The following is a 21,391-nucleotide window of genomic DNA, read 5'->3' as shown; positions in this document are numbered from 1 at the left end:
AACAATTCACGAGCTGTATTCCCAGCAGGTGATAATTAAATTACCCCTCCTACAACAAGAAAAGGGGTATTATTCCACACTATATTGTGGTACTGAAGCCAGAAGGCTAGGTGAGACCTATTCTAAATCTAAAAAAATTTGAACACTTACAAAGGTTCAAATCAAGATGGAGTCACTCAGAGCAGTGATAACGAACCGGGAAGAAGGGGACTATATGGTGTCCCGAGACATCAGGGATGCTTACCTCCATGTCCCAAATTTGCCCTTATCACTAAGGGTACCTCAGGTTCGTGGTACAGAACTGTCACTATCAGTTTCAGACGCTGCCGTTTGGATTGTCCACGGCACCCCGGGTCTTTACCAAGGTAATGGCTGAAATGATGGTTCTTCTTCGAAGAAAAGGCGTCTTAATTATCCCTTACTTGGACGATCTCCTGATAAGGGCAAAGTCCAGGGAACAGTTGGAGGTCGGAGTAGCATGATCCCGACAACAAGTCTCCTGTGCTTAGGGATGATTCTGGACACAGTCCAGAAAAAGGTGTTTCTCCCGGAAGAGAAAGCCAGGGAGTTATCCGAGCTAGTCAGGAACCTCCTAAAATCAGTGCATCATTGCACAAGGGCCATGGTAAAAAAAATGGTGACTTCCTTCGAAGCAATTCCAGTCGGCAGATTTCATGCAAGAACTTTTCAGTGGGATCTGCTGGACAAATGGTCCGGATCGCATCTTCAGATGCATCAGCGGATAACCCTATATCCAAGGACAAGGGTGTCTCTCCTGTGGTGGTTACAGAGTGCTCATCTTCTAGAGGGCCGCAGATTCGGCATTCAGTTTTGGATGTTGGTGACCACGGAGGCCAGCCCGAGAGGCTGGGGAGCAGTCACACAAGGAAAAAATTTCCAGGGAGTGTGATCAAGTCTGGAGACTTTTCTCCACATAAATATAGCTAAGGGTAAATTTATAATGCTCTAAGCTTAGCAAGACCTCTGCTTCAAGGTCAGCCGATATTGATCCAGTGGGATAAAACATCACGGCAGTCGCCCACGTAAATAGACAGGGCGGCACAAGAAGCAGGAGGGCAGTGGCAAAAACTGCAAGGACTTTTCGCTGGGCGGAAAATCATGTGATAGCACTGTCAGCAGTGTTTCATTCCGGGAATGGAAACTGGGAAGCAGACTCCCTCAGTAGGCACGACCTCCACCCGGCAGAGTGGGAACTTCATGAGGAAGTTTTCCACATGATTGTAAACCGTTGGGAATTACCAAAGGTGGACATGATGGCGTCCCGTCTGAACAAAAAACGGGACAGGTATTGCGCCAGGTTAAGAGACCCTCAGGCAATAGCTGTGGACGTTCTGGTAACACCGTGGGTGTACCAGTCGGTGTATGTGTTCCATCCTCTGCTTTTCATACCTAAGGTACTGAGAATTATAAGACGTAGAGGAGTAAGAACTATACTCATGGCTCCGGATTGGCCAAGAAGGACTTGGTACCCGGAACTTCAAGAGATGCTCACAGAGGACTTATGGCCTCTGCCGCTAAGAAGGGACTTGTTTCAGCAAGTACCATGTCTGTTCCAAGACTTACCGCAGCTGCGTTTGACGGCATGGCGGTGGAACGCCGGATCCTAAGGGAAAAGGCATTCAGGAAGAGGTCATTCCTACCCTGGTCAAAGCCAGAAAGGAGGTGACCGCACAACATTATCACCACATGTGGCGAAAATATGTTGCGTGGTGTGAGGCCAGGAAGGCCCCACGAAGAAATTTCAACTCGGTCGATTCCTGCATTTCCTGCAAACAGGAGTGTCTATGGGCCTCAAATTGGGGTCCATTAAGGTTCAAATTTCGGCCCTGTCGATTTTTCTTCCAGAAAGAATTGGCTTCAGTTCCTGAAGTCCAGAAGTTTGTCAAGGGAGTATTGCATATACAACCCCCTTTTGTGCCTCCAGTGGCACTGTGGGATCTCAACGTAGTTCTGGGATTCCTCAAAACACATTGGTTTAAAACCAGTCAAATCTGTGGATTTGAAGCATCTCACATGAAAAGTGAACATGCTCTTGGACCTGGCCTGGACCAGGCGAGTGTCAAATTGGTGGTTTTTTTCTCAAAAAAGCCCATATCTGTTTGTCCATTCGGACAGGGCAGAGCTGCGGACTCGTCCCCAGTTCTCTCCCTAAGGTGGTGTCAGTGTTTCACCTGAACCAGCTTATTGTGGTGTCTTGCGCCTACTAGGGACTTGGAGGACTCCAAGTTGCTAGATGTGGTCAGGGCCCTGAAAATATAGGTTCCAGGACGGCTGGAGTCAGGAAAACTGACTTGCTGTTATCCTGTATGCACCCAACAAACTGGGTGCTCTTGCTTCTAAGCAGACTTTTGCTAGTTGGATGTGTAATACAATTCAGCTTGCACATTCTGTGGCAGGCCTGCCACAGCCAAAATATGTAAATGCCCATTCCACAAGGAAGGTGGGCTCATCTTGGGCGGCTGCCCGAGGGGTCTCGGCTTTACAACTTTGCCGAGCGGCTATTTAGTCAGGGGCAAACACGTTTGTAAAATCCTACAAATTTGATAACCTGGCTAAGGAGGACCTGGAGTTCTCTCATTCGGTGCTGCAGAGTCATCCGCACTCTCCCGCCCGTTTGGGAGCTTTGGTATAATCCCCATGGTCCTTTCAGGAACCCCAGCATCCACTAGGACGATAGAGAAAATAAGAATTTACTTACCGATAATTCTATTTCTCGGAGTCCGTAGTGGATGCTGGGCGCCCATCCCAAGTGCGGATTATCTGCAATACTTGTACATAGTTACAAAAATCGGGTTATTATTGTTGTGAGCCATCTTTCAGAGGCTCCGCTGTTATCATACTGTTAACTGGGTTCAGATCACAGGTTGTACAGTGTGATTGGTGTGGCTGGTATGAGTCTTACCCGGGATTCAAAATCCTTCCTTATTGTGTACGCTCGTCCGGGCACAGTATCCTAACTGAGGCTTGGAGGAGGGTCATAGGGGGAGGAGCCAGTGCACACCACCTGATCCTAAAGCTTTACTTTTTGTGCCCTGTCTCCTGCGGAGCCGCTATTCCCCATGGTCCTTTCAGGAACCCCAGCATCCACTACGGACTCCGAGAAATAGAATTATCGGTAAGTAAATTCTTATTTTTAATAACTTTGTGCATTAAACAAAGTGTGTGAACATTCACACAATTCATTTATGTTTCATATACACTTTATACACACAGCCTGAAGGTAAAGTTTGTGTACATTGGCCCTCATTCCGAGTTGTTCGCTCGCAAGCTGCTTTTAGCAGCTTTGCACACGCTAAGCCGCCGCCTACTGGGAGTGAATCTTAGCTTCTTAAATTTGCGAACGAAAGATTCTCAAAATTGCGACTACACACCTCTTAGCAGTTTCTGAGTAGCTCCAGACTTACTCGGCATCTGCGATCAGTTCAGTGCTTGTCGTTCCTGGTTTGACGTCATAAACACACCCAGCGTTCGCTCAGACACTCCTCCGTTTCTCCAGCCACTCCCGCGTTTTTCCCAGAAACGGTAGCGTTTTTTCCCACACTCCCATAAAACGGCCTGTTTCCGCCCAGAAACACCCACTTCCTGTCAATCACACTCCGATCGCCTGAACGAAGAAAAAGCCGTGAGTAAAATACCTAACTGTATAGCAAATTTACTTGGCGCAGTCGCAGTGCGAACATTGCGCATGCGCACTAAGCGGAAAATCGCTGCGATGCGAAGAAATTTACCGAGCGAACAACTCGGAATGACCCCCATTGAGCCATCAGAAAACAAAGGTTTCACTATCTCACTCTCACTCAATAAAGTCTGTATTTCGGAATATTCCGTATTTCGGAATATTTGGATATGGGATACTCAACCTGTATTAACATTTTCTAACAGGATTTCTGATTTTAAAACCAGGGTCATTTTCAGTGACAAGGTCTTCAAATCAATGACATAGAGACAGTGGTGAAGATACTGAACAGCAACCGATTGGAAGATTTAAACTAACAATACCTCTCACATGACAGGTCTTGCCAGGATATGCTGGAAAATAATCATCTGGATGAAGATTCTGGATGTGAGTTGAGACAACTACAGGCAATAAAGGTGAGGGCTGGTTGGTAATGTTATTCTTATTGTTACTGCATAGATAGATACTGCCAATGGATAAAAAAATAAAAATAAAAAAGAAGTTGATTTTATTTGGCTATCCTCACATCAAGATGTGTATTCTTTTATTTGCCACAAACACGTTCAAAATGAGTCTTCTCTTGGAGGAAATATGTTCTTAAAATTAGGAAAACACATTTTCTCTTACGTCCTAGAGGATGCTGGGGACTCCGTAAGGACCATGGGGATAGACGGGCTCCGCAGGAGACATGGGCACTTTAAGAAAGACTTTAGATCTGGGTGTGCACTGGCTCCTCCCTCTATGCCCCTCCTCCAGACCTCAGTTTACTAGTGTGCCCAGAGGAGACTGGGTGCTTTTCAGGGAGCTCTCCTGAGTTTCCTGACAGAAAGTATATTTGTTAGGTTTTTTATTTTCAGGGAGCCTGCTGGCAACAGACTCCCTGCATCGAGGGACTGACGGGAGAGAATCAGACCTACTTCTGTGAGTTTAAAGGCTCTGCTTCTTAGGCTACTGGACACCATTAGCTCCAGAGGGATCGGTACGCAGGTCTCACCCTCGCCGTCCGTCCCAGAGCCGCGCCGCCGTCCCCCTCGCAGAGCCGGAAGATAGAAGCCGGGTGAGTATGAGAAGAAAAGAAGACTTCAGAGGCAGCAGAAGACTGCATGATCTTCACTGAGGTAACGCACAGCAGTAAAGCTGTGCGCCATTGCTCCCATACACCTCACACACGGCAGTCACTGTAAGGGTGCAGGGCGCAGGGGGGGCGCCCTGGGCAGCATATAGACCTCTCTTTTGGCAAAATAAGTATATATACAGCTGGGCACTGTATATATATATATATGAGCCCCCGCCAATTTTTACTATATTTCAGCGGGACAGAAGCCCGCCGCCGAGGGGGCGGGGCTTCTCCCTCGGCACTCACCAGCACCATTTTCTCCACAGCACCGCTGAGAGGAAGCTCCCCGGACTCTCCCTTGCTTATACCACTGTAGAAAGAGGGTTTTAAAGAAGAGGGGGGGCACATAATTAGGCGCATATATATATGTGAATACAGCGCTACTGGGTAAACATAAAATTATTGTGTTTTTTTCCTGGGTCATATAGCGCTGGGGTGTGTGCTGGCATACTCTCTCTCTATCTCTCCAAAGGGCCTTGTGGGGGAACTGTCTTCAGATAAGAGGATTCCCTGAGTGTGTGGTGTGTCGGTACGCGTGTGTCGACATGTCTGAGGTAGAAGGCTCTCCTAGAGAGGAGCGGGAGCAAATGAATGTGGTGTCTCCGTCGTCAACGCCAACACCTGACTGGATGGATATGTGGAATGTTTTAGTGCTAATATAAACTTATTGCACAAAAGATTAGACAAAGCTGAAGCTAGGGAACAGTCAGGGAGTCAACCCATGCCTGTCCCTATGTCGCAGGGACCTTTGGGGTCTCAAAAGCGCCCACTATCCCAAATAGTTGACACAGATACCGACACGGATTCTGACTCCAGTATCGACTACGATGATGCAAAGTTACAGCCAAAATTGGCTAAATATATTCGATATATGATTATTGCAATAAAAGATGTTTTGCATATCACAGAGGAACCCCCTGTCCCTGACACGAGGGTACACATGTATAAGGGAAAGAAACCTGAGATCTCCTTTCCCTCCTCACATGAGTTGAACGAATTATGTGAAAAAGCTTGGGAATCTCCAGACAAAAAACTGCAGATTCCCAAAAGGATTCTTATGGCGTATCCTTTCCCGCCAACGGACAGGATACGGTGGGAATCCTTCCCTAGGGTGGACAAAGCATTGACACGCTTATCCAAAAAGGTAGCGCTGCCATCCCAGGATACGGCTAGCCTCAGGGCTCCTGCTGACCGCAAGCAGGAGGTTACCCTAAAGTCCATTTACACACATTGTGGTACCTTACTCAGACCGGCAATTGCGTCGGCCTGGGTTTGTAGCGCGGTAGCAGCATGGACAGATACCTTATCAGCGGAGATTGAGACCCTAGATAAGGACACTATTTTATTGACCCTAGGGCATATAAAAGATGCTGTCCTACATATGAGAGATGCTCAAAGAGACAGTCTACTGGGTTCTAGAATAAACGCTATGTCGATTTCTGCTAGACGAGTCCTATGGACCCGGCAATGGACAGGTGATGCCCACTCAAAAAGGCATATGGAGGTTTTACCTTACCGGGGTGAGGAATTGTTTGGGGAAGGTCTCTCGGACCTGGTCTCCACAGCTACAGCTGGTAAATCAAATTTTTTTGCCTTATATTCCCTCACAGCCTAAGAAAGCACCACATTATCAAATGCAGTCCTTTCGATCACAGAGAAACAAGAAAGTACGAGGTGCGTCCTTTCTTGCCAGAGGTAAGGGCAGAGGAAAAAAGCTGCACAACACAGCTAGTTCCCAGGAACAGAAGTCCTCCCCGGCCTCTACAAAATCAACCGCATGACGCTGGGGCTCCCCTAAAGGAGTCCGCCCCAGTGGGGGCACGTCTTCGAGTTTTCAGCCACATCTGGGTTCACTCGCAGGTGGATCCCTGGGCAATAGAAATTGTTTCTCAGGGTTACAAGCTGGAATTCGAAGAAGTGCCTCCTCGCCGGTTTTTCAAATCGGCCCTACCATCTTCTCCACAGGAAAGGGAGATAGTGTTAAATGCAATTCACAAATTGTATCTTCAACAGGCGGTGGTCAAGGTTCCTCTGCTTCAACAAGGACAGGGATATTACTCGACCCTGTTTGTAGTCCCGAAACCGGACGGTTCGGTCAGACCCATATTAAATTTAAAATCCCTGAACCTGTACTTGAAAAGGTTCAAGTTCAAGATGGAATCGCTAAGAGCGGTCATCGCCAGCCTGGAAGGGGGGGATTTTATGGTATCTCTGGACATAAAGGATGCATACTTTCATGTTCCCATTTATCCACCTCATCAGGCGTACCTAAGATTTGCGGTACAGGATTGTCATTACCAATTTCAGACGTTGCCATTTGGTCTCTCCACGGCCTCGAGAATTTTCACCAAGGTAATGGCGGAAATGATGGTGCTCCTGCGAAAGCAAGGTGTCACAATTACCCCATACTTGGACGATCTCCTCATAAAAGCGAGATCAAGAGAGCAGTTGCTGAACAGCGTATCACTTTCACTGAAGGTGTTACAGCAACATGGCTGGATTCTCAATATCCCGAAGTCGCATTTGGTTCCTACGACTCGTCTGACTTTCTTGGGCATGATTCTGGATACGGACCAGAAAAGGGTTTATCTTCCGATAGAAAAGGCCCAGGAACTCATGACTCTGGTCAGGAACCTATTGAAACCAAAACAGGTGTCAGTGCATCACTGCACTCGAGTCCAGGGAAAGATGGTGGCATCATACGAGGCCATTCCCTTCGGCAGGTTCCATGCGAGGATCTTCCAATGGGACCTACTGGACAAGTGGTCCGGGTCACATCTACAGATTCATCAGTTAATCACCCTGTCCCCCAGGGCCAGGGTATCTCTCCTGTGGTGGCTGCAGAGTGCTCACATTCTAGAGGGCCGCAGGTTCGGCATTCAGGACTGGATCCTGGTGATCACGGATGCGAGCCTCCGAGGTTGGGGAGCAGTCACACAGGGAAGAAATTTCCAAGGTCTTTGGTCAAGTCAGGAGACTTGTCTTCACATCAACATCCGGGAACTAAGGGCCATATACAACGCCCTACGTCAAGCGGATACCTTACTTCGCGACCAACCAGTTCTGATCCAGTCAGACAACGTCACCGCAGTAGCTCATGTAAACCGCCAAGGCGGCACAAGGAGCAGAGTGGCGATGGCGGAAGCCACCAGAATTCTTCACTGGGCGGAGAATCATGTAAGCGCACTGTCAGCAGTGTTCATTCCGGGAGTGGACAACTGGGAAGCAGACTTCCTCAGCAGACACGACCGGCATCCAGGAGAGTGGGGACTTCATCAGGAGGTCTTCGCACAGATTGCAAGTCGGTGGGGACTGCCCCAGATAGACATGATGGCGTCCCGCCTCAACAGGAAGCTACAGAGGTATTGCGCCAGGTCAAGAGACCCTCAGGCAGTAGCTGTACACGCCCTAATGACACCGTGGGTGTTCCGGTCGGTCTATGTATTTCCTCCTCTACCTCTCATATCCAAGGTGTTGAGAATAGTAAGAAAAAGAGGAGTGAGAACAATCCTCATTGTTCCAGATTGGCCACGAAGAACCTGGTATCCGGATCTGCAGGAAATGCTCACAGAAGATCCTTGGCCTCTTCCTCTAAGACAGGACCTGTTGCAACAGGGGCCCTGTCTGTTCCAAGACTTACTGCGGCTGCGTTTGACAGCATGGCGGTTGAACACCGGATCCTAGCGGAAAAGGGTATTCCGGATGAGGTAATTCCTACGCTAATAAAGGCTAGGAAGGACGTGACATCTAAACATTATCACCGTATATGGCAAAAATATGTTTCTTGGTGTGAGGCCAGGAATGCTCCTACGGAAGAATTCAATCTGGGCCACTTCCTTCACTTCCTACAAACTGGAGTGAACTTGGGCCTAAAATTAGGCTCTATTAAGGTTCAGATTTCGGCCTTATCCATTTTCTTTCAAAAGGAATTGGCCTCTCTCCCTGAAGTACAAACTTTTGTGAAGGGAGTACTGCATATTCAGCCTCCTTTTGTACCTCCGGTGGCGCCTTGGGACCTTAACGTGGTGTTAAGTTTCCTTAAGTCACACTGGTTTGAACCACTTAAAACGGTGGAGTTGAAATATCTCACTTGGAAGGTGGTCATGTTATTAGCCATGGCTTCGGCTAGGCGAGTGTCGGAATTAGCGGCTTTATCGCATAAAAAGCCCCTATCTAGTTTTCCATATGGATAGAGCGGAATTGCGGACACGTCATCAATTCCTGCCAAAAGTGGTCTCATCCTTTCATATGAACCAACCTATTGTGGTGCCTGTGGCTACGCGTGACTTGGAGGATTCCGAGTCCCTTGATGTGGTCAGGGCTTTGAAAATTTACGTGGCCAGAACGGCTAGAGTCAGAAAAACAGAAGCACTGTTTGTCCTGTATGCAGCCAACAAGGTTGGCGCTCCTGCTTCAAAGCAGACTATTGCTCGCTGGATCTGTAACACGATTCAGCAGGCGCATTCTACGGCAGGATTGCCGTTACCTAAATCGGTCAAGGCCCATTCCACTAGGAAGGTGGGTTCTTCTTGGGAAGCTGCCCGAGGGGTCTCGGCACTACAGCTGTGCCGAGCTGCTACTTGGTCAGGTTCAAACACCTTTGCAAAGTTCCATAAGTTTGACACCCTGGCTGAGGAGGACCTCCTGTTTGCTCAATCGGTGCTGCAGAGTCATCCGCACTCTCCCGCCCGTTTGGGAGCTTTGGTATAATCCCCATGGTCCTTACGGAGTCCCCAGCATCCTCTAGGACATAAGAGAAAATAAGATTTTAATCTTACCGGTAAATCTTTTTCTCGTAGTCCGTAGAGGATGCTGGGCGCCCGTCCCAAGTGCGGACTACTTCTGCAAGACTTGTATATAATTATTGCTTACATAAGGGTTATGTTATAGTTTTCATCGGTCTTGGACTGATGCTATGTTGTTTTCATACTGTTAACTGGGTAGTATATCACAAGTTATACAGTGTTATTGGTGTGGCTGGTATGAATCTTGCCCTTGGATTAACAAAAATCCTTTCCTCGTACTGTCCGTCTCCTCTGGGCACAGTTTCTCTAACTGAGGTCTGGAGGAGGGGCATAGAGGGAGGAGCCAGTGCACACCCAGATCTAAAGTCTTTCTTAAAGTGCCCATGTCTCCTGCGGAGCCCGTCTATCCCCATGGTCCTTACGGAGTCCCAAGCATCCTCTTATTTTAAACCATTTTAGGTGAATGTAAATAGCAAACAAAAATGTATTGAAATGATCATTAAAAACATTATTGCATATTAAATATATCTAGGTTTATTAAAATAACATATTGATACAGTGGTCATGTGACTGACTGGTCATGTGACTAGTGATTCACTATTAGACCAAAAGCATAGTTACCTTTTTAAAACTGGAACTGGTGTTGGAAATAAGGCATCTCTGTGCATGCATAGGGCCTACACATAAAACCTCAAAACCAGTAATGTAGGTTTTTTTCTATTGTTTTTTAGTGTTCATGTGATGAATGGATTGAAATATGCAAATTGCTTCTGTCAAAAGTCACAGATTATGCTGTTCCATCTGAGATCAGACCACAGGATCCGCACATCAGTGGAAATAAGGTAGTTATGAAGCATTTTGCTACTGTATATAGATGTTGCACTGAAGTAATGAGCACAATGGGTCTGATTCTCAGTCGGACAGATCTTGAGAATTTCAGCTTGGTGCCCACGTGCCAAAGAAAGAACGAAAGAAAGAAATTGGTGTTGCTCGGATATACACATACGGATGGAGTTCTCTGGTGCATAAGGATTGCTCCACCCTCTGATGGAGCACACTATCTGTAAACACAGTAGGCAGGATAGGTGTCAACATACAGACGGACAGATTATTTGCATACTCGGGTGGATTCTTGCATTAGTATAAGGAAGTAAATAGGTTGCTGCTATTGAAATGTGGGTGCGAATCAGCCGGCTCAGTCCGGTCCAATATGTGCAATTTAGCAGATTTTTTAAAGAAACAAGATGTATACAAGTAATTAAAAATCAGATTGATTGTAAATTCAGTAAACAAAAGGTGAAAATCCATTCATCCCAATATCTGCCCCACCTCCCCTGTATCCAATAGCCTGACTATAAATATATTACCCTGCAGGTAGTTCCTACAGATGTGTCCTCATATAGCATTGCTGCAGTCGCGCAAAACAGCCCATGTTGGTGCGCCACTTACCGTGAGACTATGAGAGCATTGGGCATCTTTTTGCCAAAATTTCATCTTAGACACACCGCGATACAACTAGGACACACCAGGAGACTGTGCTGATTATTAGCCGCTAGTATCAACGATAAATGGGCTTCTAAGGAATTCCAGAGCAAACCAGACCCTAATGGGCCTGATTAAGATGTGGATGGAGGTGCTATCAATGCTGCTTACATGGAGAGAACAGGGATAACACTAATATGGTAATGCAGCAGGAGGTGTCACGCCTCCAGCATCATTACTGATCCAAGCTGCGTCCTATGACGCAGCATCAAATCATCTGCAACACCATTGGCTATATGCGTGAACCATGAAGATGCGCAAGCCGCCCCTTGCAGATCCAACAAAGAGGCAGGAAATCTCTGTCTTCTGATGTAGATCCTGGCCTCATCACTCCCCCAGAACAGTGGAAATACACCTTCATTTTGGGAAACTCAGGCATGGCCACCCCCTCCTCGCCCCTAAATGGCAGCAGACTATCAATCACTGAGAGTTTGCAGATGATCTGCATCCAATGTAACAGACCTGTACTGCACATGCTCAGTATGCTTCTGGCACAACACTACATTGCGGCATGCCCCGCACCTCCAACCACATTTTAATTAGGCCCAATATTTGCACCTTGTGTTTAATTCATCATACTGATATCTGGTTGATCCCATCTTTCCACCAGTTAAAGTAAATAATCTGGGTGAAGGGACTATTTCCTGGCTACTTAGAATATTCACTTTTAATTGTATTGCCCATAATGAACACCCTATGGTGTCCAGAACATATTGCTGTAGGCGTCAATAAATATTGCTCTTCTCTCATCGCTAGTGAACTCATGGTTTCTCCCTGATGAATGAAATATGTCACTGCCTTGACAGTGTTGGACAAGATCTTTATTGTCTTGTTGAAATTACATCTACTTACTAAGGCGTAAAACAAGACTCTTAGCTCTAAGACATTTATTGGAAGTTGCAAGTGATGCGTCCCAGGGCCCAGGAAGTGAGAGTGTGACTGCTCCCCAACCATGAAGGCTGGCATTTGTTGTCATGAGTATCCAATCACAAATAATGAAAGGTCACTCGACTGAAGTTTTATGTCTTCTACCACCAAATGGAAGACTGATGTACAGATGGAGCCATCTTTATCTTGGCCTTTAATAGGATTAACTGAGCCAGGGCAGTCGGACTTAATCCCCTGCTGTAATGACTTAATCCCCTGCTGTATTGTTCTCTATGTATTGTATTGCGGCTGAGAACAAAAGATGAAGGGTTTATGCTAATAAACCATGGTGTGCCTAGGTGCAGCAGAGAAGCCAAGATGATTGTGGCTCCATCTGTAATTGTGGCGAAATACTGATGACAAGACTAGACAGAAAATGTGGTGACTTGTTCTACTTTGCACATATTGAACTACATAAAAAGTCTGGACCATCTACCCTAGATCCCTCATACTAAAATGAGCAGAGGTACTTCTCTGAGTCAGTGAAGACTTACTAGAACCTGTCTGCTAGGACTCACTATGTCACGAGTCATTTAGGATATCCTTTCAAGTGGGTATTTCAAAAGAAGTAGAATGCACAAGTAAAATGAAACAATTATCTGGTTTATTACACACTTGTGGGTAAGACAGAGACCAGGGTTTACACAGGATATACTTGGCTTGAAGTGCAGGATAACAGGATCTCAAACTTGGCTTGCAGTATAATATGACAAGATGACAGACTTGGCTTACAGTGCAGTAGAACAAGGTAGACAGGGCAGTATGACAGGATAGCTGGCTTGACTTGCATAGCAGCATAACTGGATAACAAACTTACTCCACTTGCCGCATGAGCTAAGATCAGTTTCAGGAAGCATGAACTGATGATCTGGCACATTGGGGCAGATGTATTAACCTGGAGATGGCATAAAGAAGTGATAAACCAGTGATAAATGCAAGGTGATACATGCACCAGCCAATCAGCTCCTAACTGTTAATTTACATATTAGAGCTGATTGGCTGGTGTATCATCTTGCAATTATCACTGGTTTATCACTTCCTTATGCCTTATCCAGGTTAATACATCTGCCCCTGAGAGCTCAGAAAAGTCACAAGTGCAGCTCATTAGCAATTGCCTCCAGCTACAGAGAGACAAACCATGAAGTGCTAGAATTACCGTTAAAAGTGATACTGCAGGAGTCAAGACTAGGATAGCACCACCACAGGAGGAAGAGTAATACTGCAACACTGTCACAAAAATATCTTGTTCTCTGGCAGAAACATTTGCTGAAGCTAGCAATCTGTAGTGGAATTGAACCACCCATCTCGGAAGAAAAACATGTGCGCTCCCTACGCAGGAGATTCCGTCTCACTGTTGTCTGTTATGTCAACTGCTTGTTAGGCTTCTTGGACACTGGATGAAAGTGTAGTTCATACCTATTTTACTCTCAATAGAACTTTTCAAAGTGTGGAGACGTGACCTCAAACGGACTTAACCCTCAAACCTCTTTAGGGACAAATTACTACAGTCTACAGCCACTAGATTTAGGAGCATTGCCCGGCAAGAAAGGAATATTTCCCCGCTGAGGCCTGTGAAATGATTTTATCCAGCTCTGGACTGTATAAAACGCCATATGAGAATGGAAGTTATTCCAGAGTCCTCTTGACACCATATACATATCCTGGAGTTGAGCCGCAGGATTTGCCTTACAGAAACTGCCGAAGCCCTAAATATGCTCCCAAAATTGACAGACATCACAACTTCATTACCCAGTAACTGCAGAGTGTCCTGAGCATTCTCAAAGGATATTGGCGGTCATTCTGACACGTTCGCTCGCTGCTTTTTAACGCAGCAGAGCGAACGGGTCCCTACTGCGCATGCGCCGGCGCCGTAGTGCACCGTCACATGCCAGACGGCCGAAGGCTGTAGCAGGGATGCGATCAACTTGACAGGCAGAGGCGATCGCTGGGCGGGAGGGGGTGTAACGGCGGCTTTTGCCGCCGTTTCGTGGGTGCGGTCCGGCCAACGCAGGCGTGGCCGGACTGAACAGGCGGCGGCCCGCAGCGGCTGCATGACGTCACACGCAGCCACTGCGGGCTGGGGAGCAATGAGTAGCTCCCGGCCAGCACGCTAAAGCTGCGCTGGCCGGGAGTTACTCTTGAAGTGCAAAGGCATCGCCGCTGTGCGCTGCATTTGCACTTCTGCAGGGGGGATGTGGGCGAACTGACATGAGGGGCGGATTAGCCCTGTGCTGGGCGTCCCCCCGCATGTCAGGGAAGATGATCGTAGCTGTGCTAAATTTAGCACAGCTACGATCAACTCGGTATGACCCTCATTGTAGGGCAATTACCCAGCAACCCCTCTTAGAGGTCAATTAACCAATTATCCACCACCTCAATAACCCATGGAGATGCCATCTAGGCATAAGGGATGCCCTAGCAATGACTAAAATGGATTTAAGAAGATTTTTCACCCTTTGATCTGTGACTTCGTTAAGAGATACAAATCCAGGGATTGGATTGCTAGTGACCTTGGATAGCCACAGAGTGGAGTTAACCACAAGTGGAGAATATTCTCACCAAACCATATTTCTCTAACGTCCTAGAGGATGCTGGGACTCCGTAAGGACCATGGGGAATAGACGGGCTTTGCAGGAGATAGGGCACTTTAAGAAAGCTTTGGATTCTGGGTATGCACTGGCTCCTCCCTCTATGCCCCTCCTCCAGACCTCAGTTTTACACGGTGCCCAGAGGGAAATGGGTGCACTGCAGGGAGCTCCCCTAAGTTCTCTGCCTAGAAAGCATTTTTGTTTGGATTTTTTCTATATATTTTACAGGGAGCACTGCTGGCAACAGGCTCCCTGCATCGAGGGACTGAGGAGAGAGGGGCAGACCTACTTAAATGATAGGCTCTGCTTCCTCGGCTACTGGACACCATTAGCTCCAGAGGGGGTGAACACAGATTTGTCCTGGGCGTTCAGAAGACGTCTCAGGCGGCAGAAGCCTTCAGAGCTTCACTGAGGTACCGCACAGCACTGCAGCTGTGCATCATTGCTCCACACACCTCACACACTCCGGTCACTGTAAGGGTGCAGGGCGCAGGGGGGGCACCCTGGGCAGCAATATAAACACCTCTCTTATGGCAAAAGACTATATACATGTACAGGTGGGCACTGTACATGTATATAAAAGAGCCCCCGCCATTTTTTTTATAACTTTGAGCGGGACAGAAGCCCGCCGCCGAGGGGGCGGGGCTTCTCCCTCAGCACTCACCAGCGCCATTTTCTCTCCACAGCACCGCTGAGAGGAAGCTCCCCGGACTCTCCCCTGCTTTACACGCAGTGAAAGGGGGTTTTGAAGGAGAGGGGGGGCACATATTTGGCGTTTAATTACTACACAGCGCTACTGGGAAAAGGCTATCTGTGTTTCTTTCCAGGGGTATAGCGCTGGGGTGTGTGCTGGCATACTCTCTCTCTGTCTCTCCAAAGGGCCTTAAAGGGGATACTGTCTTCAGAAAAGAGTTTCCCTGTGTGGGTGAAGTGTGTCGGTACGCGTGTGTCGACATGTTTAACGAGGAAGGCTCACTTAATGTGGAGGGGAAGTGCTTGAATGTCAGGTCGCCGTCGGCAACGCCGACACCGGACTGGGTGGATATGCTGAATGTCTTAAATGCAAATGTAAATCTACTGCATAAAAGGTTAGACAAGGCTGAAGCTAGGGATCAGTCAGGTAGCCAGACCATGCCTGTCCCTGTGGCGCCAGGCCCGTCGGGGTCTCAGAAGCGCACCATATCCCAGATCGATGACACAGATACCGACACGGATACTGACTCTAGTGTCGACTATGAAGATGCAAAATTACAGCCGAGGGTGGCAAAAGGTATTCGGTACATGATTATGGCCATTAAAGAGGTTTTGCATATTACTGAGGAACCCCCTGTCCCTGACACGAGGGTACACATGTATAAAGGGAAAAAGCCTGAGGTCACTTTTCCGTTCTCATTTGAGCTAAGCGAATTGTGCGAAAAGGCTTGGGAATCTCCAGATAGGAGACTGCAAGTTCCCAAAAGGATTCTTATGGCGTATCCTTTTCCACAAACTGATAGGATACGATGGGAATCTTCGCCTAAAGTAGACAAGGCGCTGACACGCTTATCCAAAAAGGTGGCACTGCCTTCTCAGGATACAGCTTCCCTCAAGGATCCTGCTGATCGCAAGCAGGAAATTACCATGAAGCACATTTACACACATTCAGGTACTATTGTTAGACCGGCTATGGCGTCGGCCTGGGTTTGTAGTGCTGTCGTGGCATGGGCAGATTCCTTATCTACGGAGATTGACTCCTTAGATAGGGATGCCATTTTAATGACCATAGAGCATATCAGAGATGCTGCCTTGTATATGAGAGATGCTCAAAGAGACATTTGTTTATTAAGCTCCAGAATAAACACTATGTCTATTTCTGCTAGGCGACTCTTGTGGACCCGACAGTGGACGGGAGATGCTGATTCAAAGCGGCATATGGAGTCCTTGCCTTACAAGGGGGAGGAGTTGTTTTGAGACGGCCTCGTGGACCTTGCCTCTACTGCTACGGCCGGTAAATCGAATTTCTTACCTTATGTCCCCCCGAAGCATACAAAAAAGGCACCTCATTATCAAATGCAGTCCTTTCGTTCCAATAAGAGCCAGAAGGTACGGGGATCTTCCTTTGTTGGCAGAGGTAAAGGCAAGGGAAAAAAGCTGCACACAGCTAGTTCCCAGGAGCAGAAGTCCTCCCCTACATCTACAAAGTCCACGCATGACGCTGGGGCTTCCCGGGGGGAGGCAGATCTAGTGGGGGCACGTCTTCGGTTTTTCAGCCACGTCTGGGTTCACTCGCAGGTGGATCCCTGGGCATTAGAGATTGTTTCTCAGGGATACAGACTAGAATTCGAAGACTTGCCTCCTCGCCGGTTTTTCAAATCGGCTCTGCCGGCTTCCCCGTCAGAGAGGAAGCTAGTGTTAGCCGCAATCCAAAAATTGTATATTCAACAGGTGATAGTCACAGTTCCTCATCTCCAGCAAGGAGAGGGATATTACTCAACCCTGTTTGTGGTCCCGAAACCGGACGGTTCGGTCAGACCCATTTTAAATCTAAAATCCCTGAACCTGTACTTGAAGAGGTTCAAGTTCAAAATGGAATCACTCAGGGCGGTCATCGCCAGCCTGGAGGGGGGGGATTGGATGGTGTCCCTGGACATAAAGGATGCATACCTTCATGTTCCGATATTCCCCCCTAACCAGGCGTTCCTGAGATTTGCAGTACAGGACCGTCACTACTAATTTCAGACGTTGCCGTTTGGGCTTTCCACGGCCCGAGAATTTTCACCAAGGTAATGGCGGAAATGATGGTGCTCCTGCGCAAGCAGGGTGTCACAATTATCCCATACTTGGACGATCTCCTCATAAAGGAGAGATCTCAGGAGAAGTTGCTGGACAGTGTGTCTCTGTCCATGAAGACGTTGCAATTGCACGGCTGGATTCTCAATATACCGAAGTCCCAGCTAGTCCCCGCAACGCATCTGACCTTTTTGGGCCTGATTCTAGACACAGACCAGAAAAAGGTTTTTCTTCCGATGGAAAAGGTTCAGGAGCTCATAGCCCTGGTCAGGAACCTATTAAAGCCAAAAAGGTTTCAGTGCATCATTGCACACGGGTTCTGGGGAAGATGGTGGTTTCATACGAGGCCATCCCCTTCGGCAGGTTCCATGCGAGGACTTTTCAATGGGACCTCTTGGACAAATGGTCCGGGTCCCATTTACAAATGCATCAAAGGATCACCCTGTCTCCCAGGACCAGGGTATCTCTCCTGTGGTGGCTGCAGAGTGCTCACCTACTAGAGGGTTGCAGGTTCGGCATTCAGGACTGGGTCCTGGTGACCACGGACGCAAGCCTCCGAGGCTGGGGAGCAGTCACACTGGGAAGAAATTTCCAAGGTCTCTGGTCAAATCTAAAGACTTGTCTCCACATCAACGTCCTGGAGTTGAGGGCCATATACAACGCCCTACGTCAAGCGTAGAAATTGCTTCGGGAAAAACCGGTTCTGATTCAGTCAGACAATGTCACGGCAGTGGCTCGTATAAACCGCCAAGGCGGAACAAGGAGCAGAGTGGCCATGGCAGAAGCGACCAGGATTCTACGCTGGGTGGAAGGCCATGTACGCGCACTGTCAGCAGTGTTCATCCCGGGGGTGGACAACTGGGAGGCGGACTTCCTCAGAAGGCACGACCTGCATCCGGGAGAGTGGGGACTTCATCAAGAAGTCTTCGCACAGATCACGGGTCGGTGGGGACTGCCTCAGATAGACATGATGGCATCCCGTCTCAACAAAAAGCTAAAGCGGTATTGCACCAGGTCAAGAGACCCTCAGGCGGTAGCAGTAGACGCTCTGGTGACACCTTGGGTGTTCAGATCGGTCTATGTGTTTCCTCCTCTTCCTCTCATACCCAAGGTGTTGAGAATAATAAGAATGAGCAGGGTCAGAACAATCCTCATTGTTCCAGATTGGCCAGGGAGGACTTGGTATCCGGAGCTACAAGAGTTGCTCACGGAAGATCTGTGGCCTCTTCCTCTAAGGCAGGACCTGCTGCAGCAGGGGCCCTGTCTGTTCCAAGACTTACCGCGGCTGCGTTTGACGGCATGGCGGTTGAACGCCGGATCCTAGCGGAAAAAGGGATTCCGGAGGAGGTCATTCCTACCCTGATCAAGGCTAGGAAGGACGTGACATTGAAACATTATCACCGTATATGGCGAAAATATGTTTCTTGGTGTGAGGTCAGAGCTGCTCCTACGGAGGAGTTCCATTTGGGCCGTCTACTTCACTTCCTTCAAACAGGAGTGAATTTGGGCCTAAAATTAGGGTCCATAAAGGTCCAAATTTCGGCCTTATCCATTTTCTTTCAAAGAGAATTGGCCTCTCTTCCTGAAGTACAGACTTTTGTGAAGAGGGTGCTGCATATTCAGCCTCCTTTTGTACCTCCGGTGGCGCCTTGGGATCTTAACGTGGTATTACGTTTCCTCAAGTCACCTTAGTTTGAACCACTCAAAACAGTGGAGTTGAAATACCTCACGTGGAAAGTGGTCATGTTGTTGGCATTAGCTTCGGCAAGGCGTGTTTCAGAATTGGCGGCTTTATCACATAAAAGCCCATACTTGGTTTTTCACGTGGATAGGGCAGAGTTGAGGACTCGTCCTCAATTTCTGCCAAAAGTGGTCTCATCTTTTCATATGAACAAACCTATTGTCATGCCTGTGGCTACACGGGACTTGGAGGATTCCGAGTCCCTGGATGTGGTCAGGGCTTTGAAGATTTATGTGACCAGAACAGCTAGGATCAGGAAGACTGAAGCTCTGTTTGTTCTGTATGCGGCCAACAAGGTTGGCGCTCCTGCTTCAAAGCAGACTATTGCTCGCTGGATCTGTAACACGATTCAGCAGGCACATTCTACGGCGGGATTGCCTAAATCGGTTAAGGCCCATTCCACTAGGAAGGTGGGCTCTTCCTGGGCTGCTGCCCGAGGGGTCTCGGCATTACAGTTGTGCCGAGCAGCTACTTGGTCGGGGTCAAACACCTTTGCAAAGTTCTATAAGTTTGATACCCTGGCTGAGGAGGACCTTCTGTTTGCTCAACCGGTGCTGCAGAGTCATCCGCACTCTTCCGCCCGTTTGGGAGCTTTGGTATAATCCCCATGGTCCTTACGGAGTCCCAGCATCCTCTAGGACGTTAGAGAAAATAAGATTTTACTTACCGGTAAATCTATTTCTCGTAGTCCGTAGAGTTTGCTGGGCGCCCGTCCCAAGTGCAGACTTCTTCTGCAAGACTTGTATATAGTTATTGCTTACATAAGGGTTATGTTATAGTTTTATCGGTGGAACCGAGGCTATGTTGTTGTTCATACTGTTAACTGGGTAGTTTATCACAAGTTATACGGTGTGATTGGTGTGGCTGGTATGAATCTCGCCCTTAGATTTACAAAAATCCTTCCTCGTACTGTCCATCTCCTCTGGGCACAGTTTCCCTAACTGAGGTCTGGAGGAGGGGCATAGAGAGAGGAGCCAGTGCACACCCAGAATCCAAAGCTTTCTTAAAGTGCCCTATCTCCTGCGGAGCCCGTCTATTCCCCATGGTCCTTACGGAGTCCCAGCATCCTCTACGGACTACGAGAAATAGATTTACCGGTAAGTAAAATCTTATTATTCACTAATGAGAGGAAAATAGGCCTTTCCTAGAATGTGAGAGAGGTTTTACCTACCTGACTAGCCATTCTTTTGGTGCACAATGGTGGTGCGGCGGCAGCTGCTGAACAAGAGGCTGATCACTACCTTTCCAGCATTGACCCTGTTTTACGGAATCCTCCATTGCTGGCAGTGAGTATCCGGCTGCGGAAGCATAATTTGCTATATTATCTCCAGCCCCGCTTCCCCGATGTGAGAAGTTCTTAAGTTAATATTTTCCTGTTTATTTTTCTTTTTTACTCAAATTCAGTGTTGTGGTACAGTAATTAAACTTAAGTGTTTCTGCAAGGCATGGAGTTATAATGGGAGGGGGCACAGGTAATCCAGGGATTTAAAGTGCCTAGTTTGACCTTTGTACCCACAAGACTCAAACATGTTCCCAGGATCCCTCAAACTGGTGCAGGAAAACTTATATCAAAGAACATAACCCTTACCCTGCACATAATTACATTCACAAATTCAGGTTGTTTAAAACTCCTTAATTTCAGGTTAACACACAAACCAGGATGGATAAACTTCTGAATAATACGGCTTCTACACAGGATGCAATGAGAATCATTGGCTATGATGGAAACATTTGTAAGAAGTCCTTGCAGGAAGTGGAAATTCCTATTTCTACTGAGGTTAGAGCATGCTGGTGGTCTTTATATACAATTGTATGCCACTTCTCTAAGAATGATGGTCTGTTAACACAGTATTATCATTTTTGCAGGGTGTTCTAAAAGCTAGCAGGCCCAATACCCCACAATCCATACAAGCCTTTCAGTGCTTGACATCATTGCAACAATTGGAAAAGCGCCTCCTGTAAGTACATCTGATTACTAATTACTTTTTAATTACAGTAAAATATTTATACAGATGGAGTATGTTTGTTTGGGTTATTCTGCAAAATCCAGCATCCCCAGATGATTTGTTTATTACCAGTTATTTATATAGGGAACACATATTCCACAGCGCTTTACAGAGAATATCTGGCCATTCACATCAGTCCCAGTACCAGTGGAGCCTACAATCTATGGGCCTAATGCAGTAAGGATTGCAAATTCTGCTAATTAGCAGAATTTGCAAACCTTATGTTCGCATGCTGGGGGCCACCCATCGCAGGGCAAGG

The 21,391-nt window shown here is 47.5% G+C and overlaps 1 protein-coding gene across 5 annotated transcripts in view; it reads left to right on the top strand.

Annotated features, from left to right (window-relative positions):
• The window catches only part of AXDND1 (axonemal dynein light chain domain containing 1), a 254,349-nt gene that overhangs the window by 221,604 nt on the left and 11,354 nt on the right, over nt 1-21,391 (top strand). For all 5 annotated transcript variants that reach the window (XM_063939813.1, XM_063939816.1, XM_063939814.1 and 2 more), the window contains 4 exons: nt 4,035-4,113; nt 10,291-10,401; nt 20,769-20,903; nt 20,993-21,084. In XM_063939813.1, the coding sequence (XP_063795883.1) occupies nt 4,035-4,113; nt 10,291-10,401; nt 20,769-20,903; nt 20,993-21,084 (417 nt within the window). The remainder of the gene's footprint in view (nt 1-4,034; nt 4,114-10,290; nt 10,402-20,768; nt 20,904-20,992; nt 21,085-21,391) is intronic.

The sequence above is a fragment of the Pseudophryne corroboree genome, chromosome 9, assembly GCF_028390025.1.
Source record: "Pseudophryne corroboree isolate aPseCor3 chromosome 9, aPseCor3.hap2, whole genome shotgun sequence".
NCBI classification, from domain to species: Eukaryota; Metazoa; Chordata; class Amphibia; order Anura; family Myobatrachidae; genus Pseudophryne; species Pseudophryne corroboree.
This window is presented reverse-complemented; position numbering and strand designations above follow the sequence as displayed.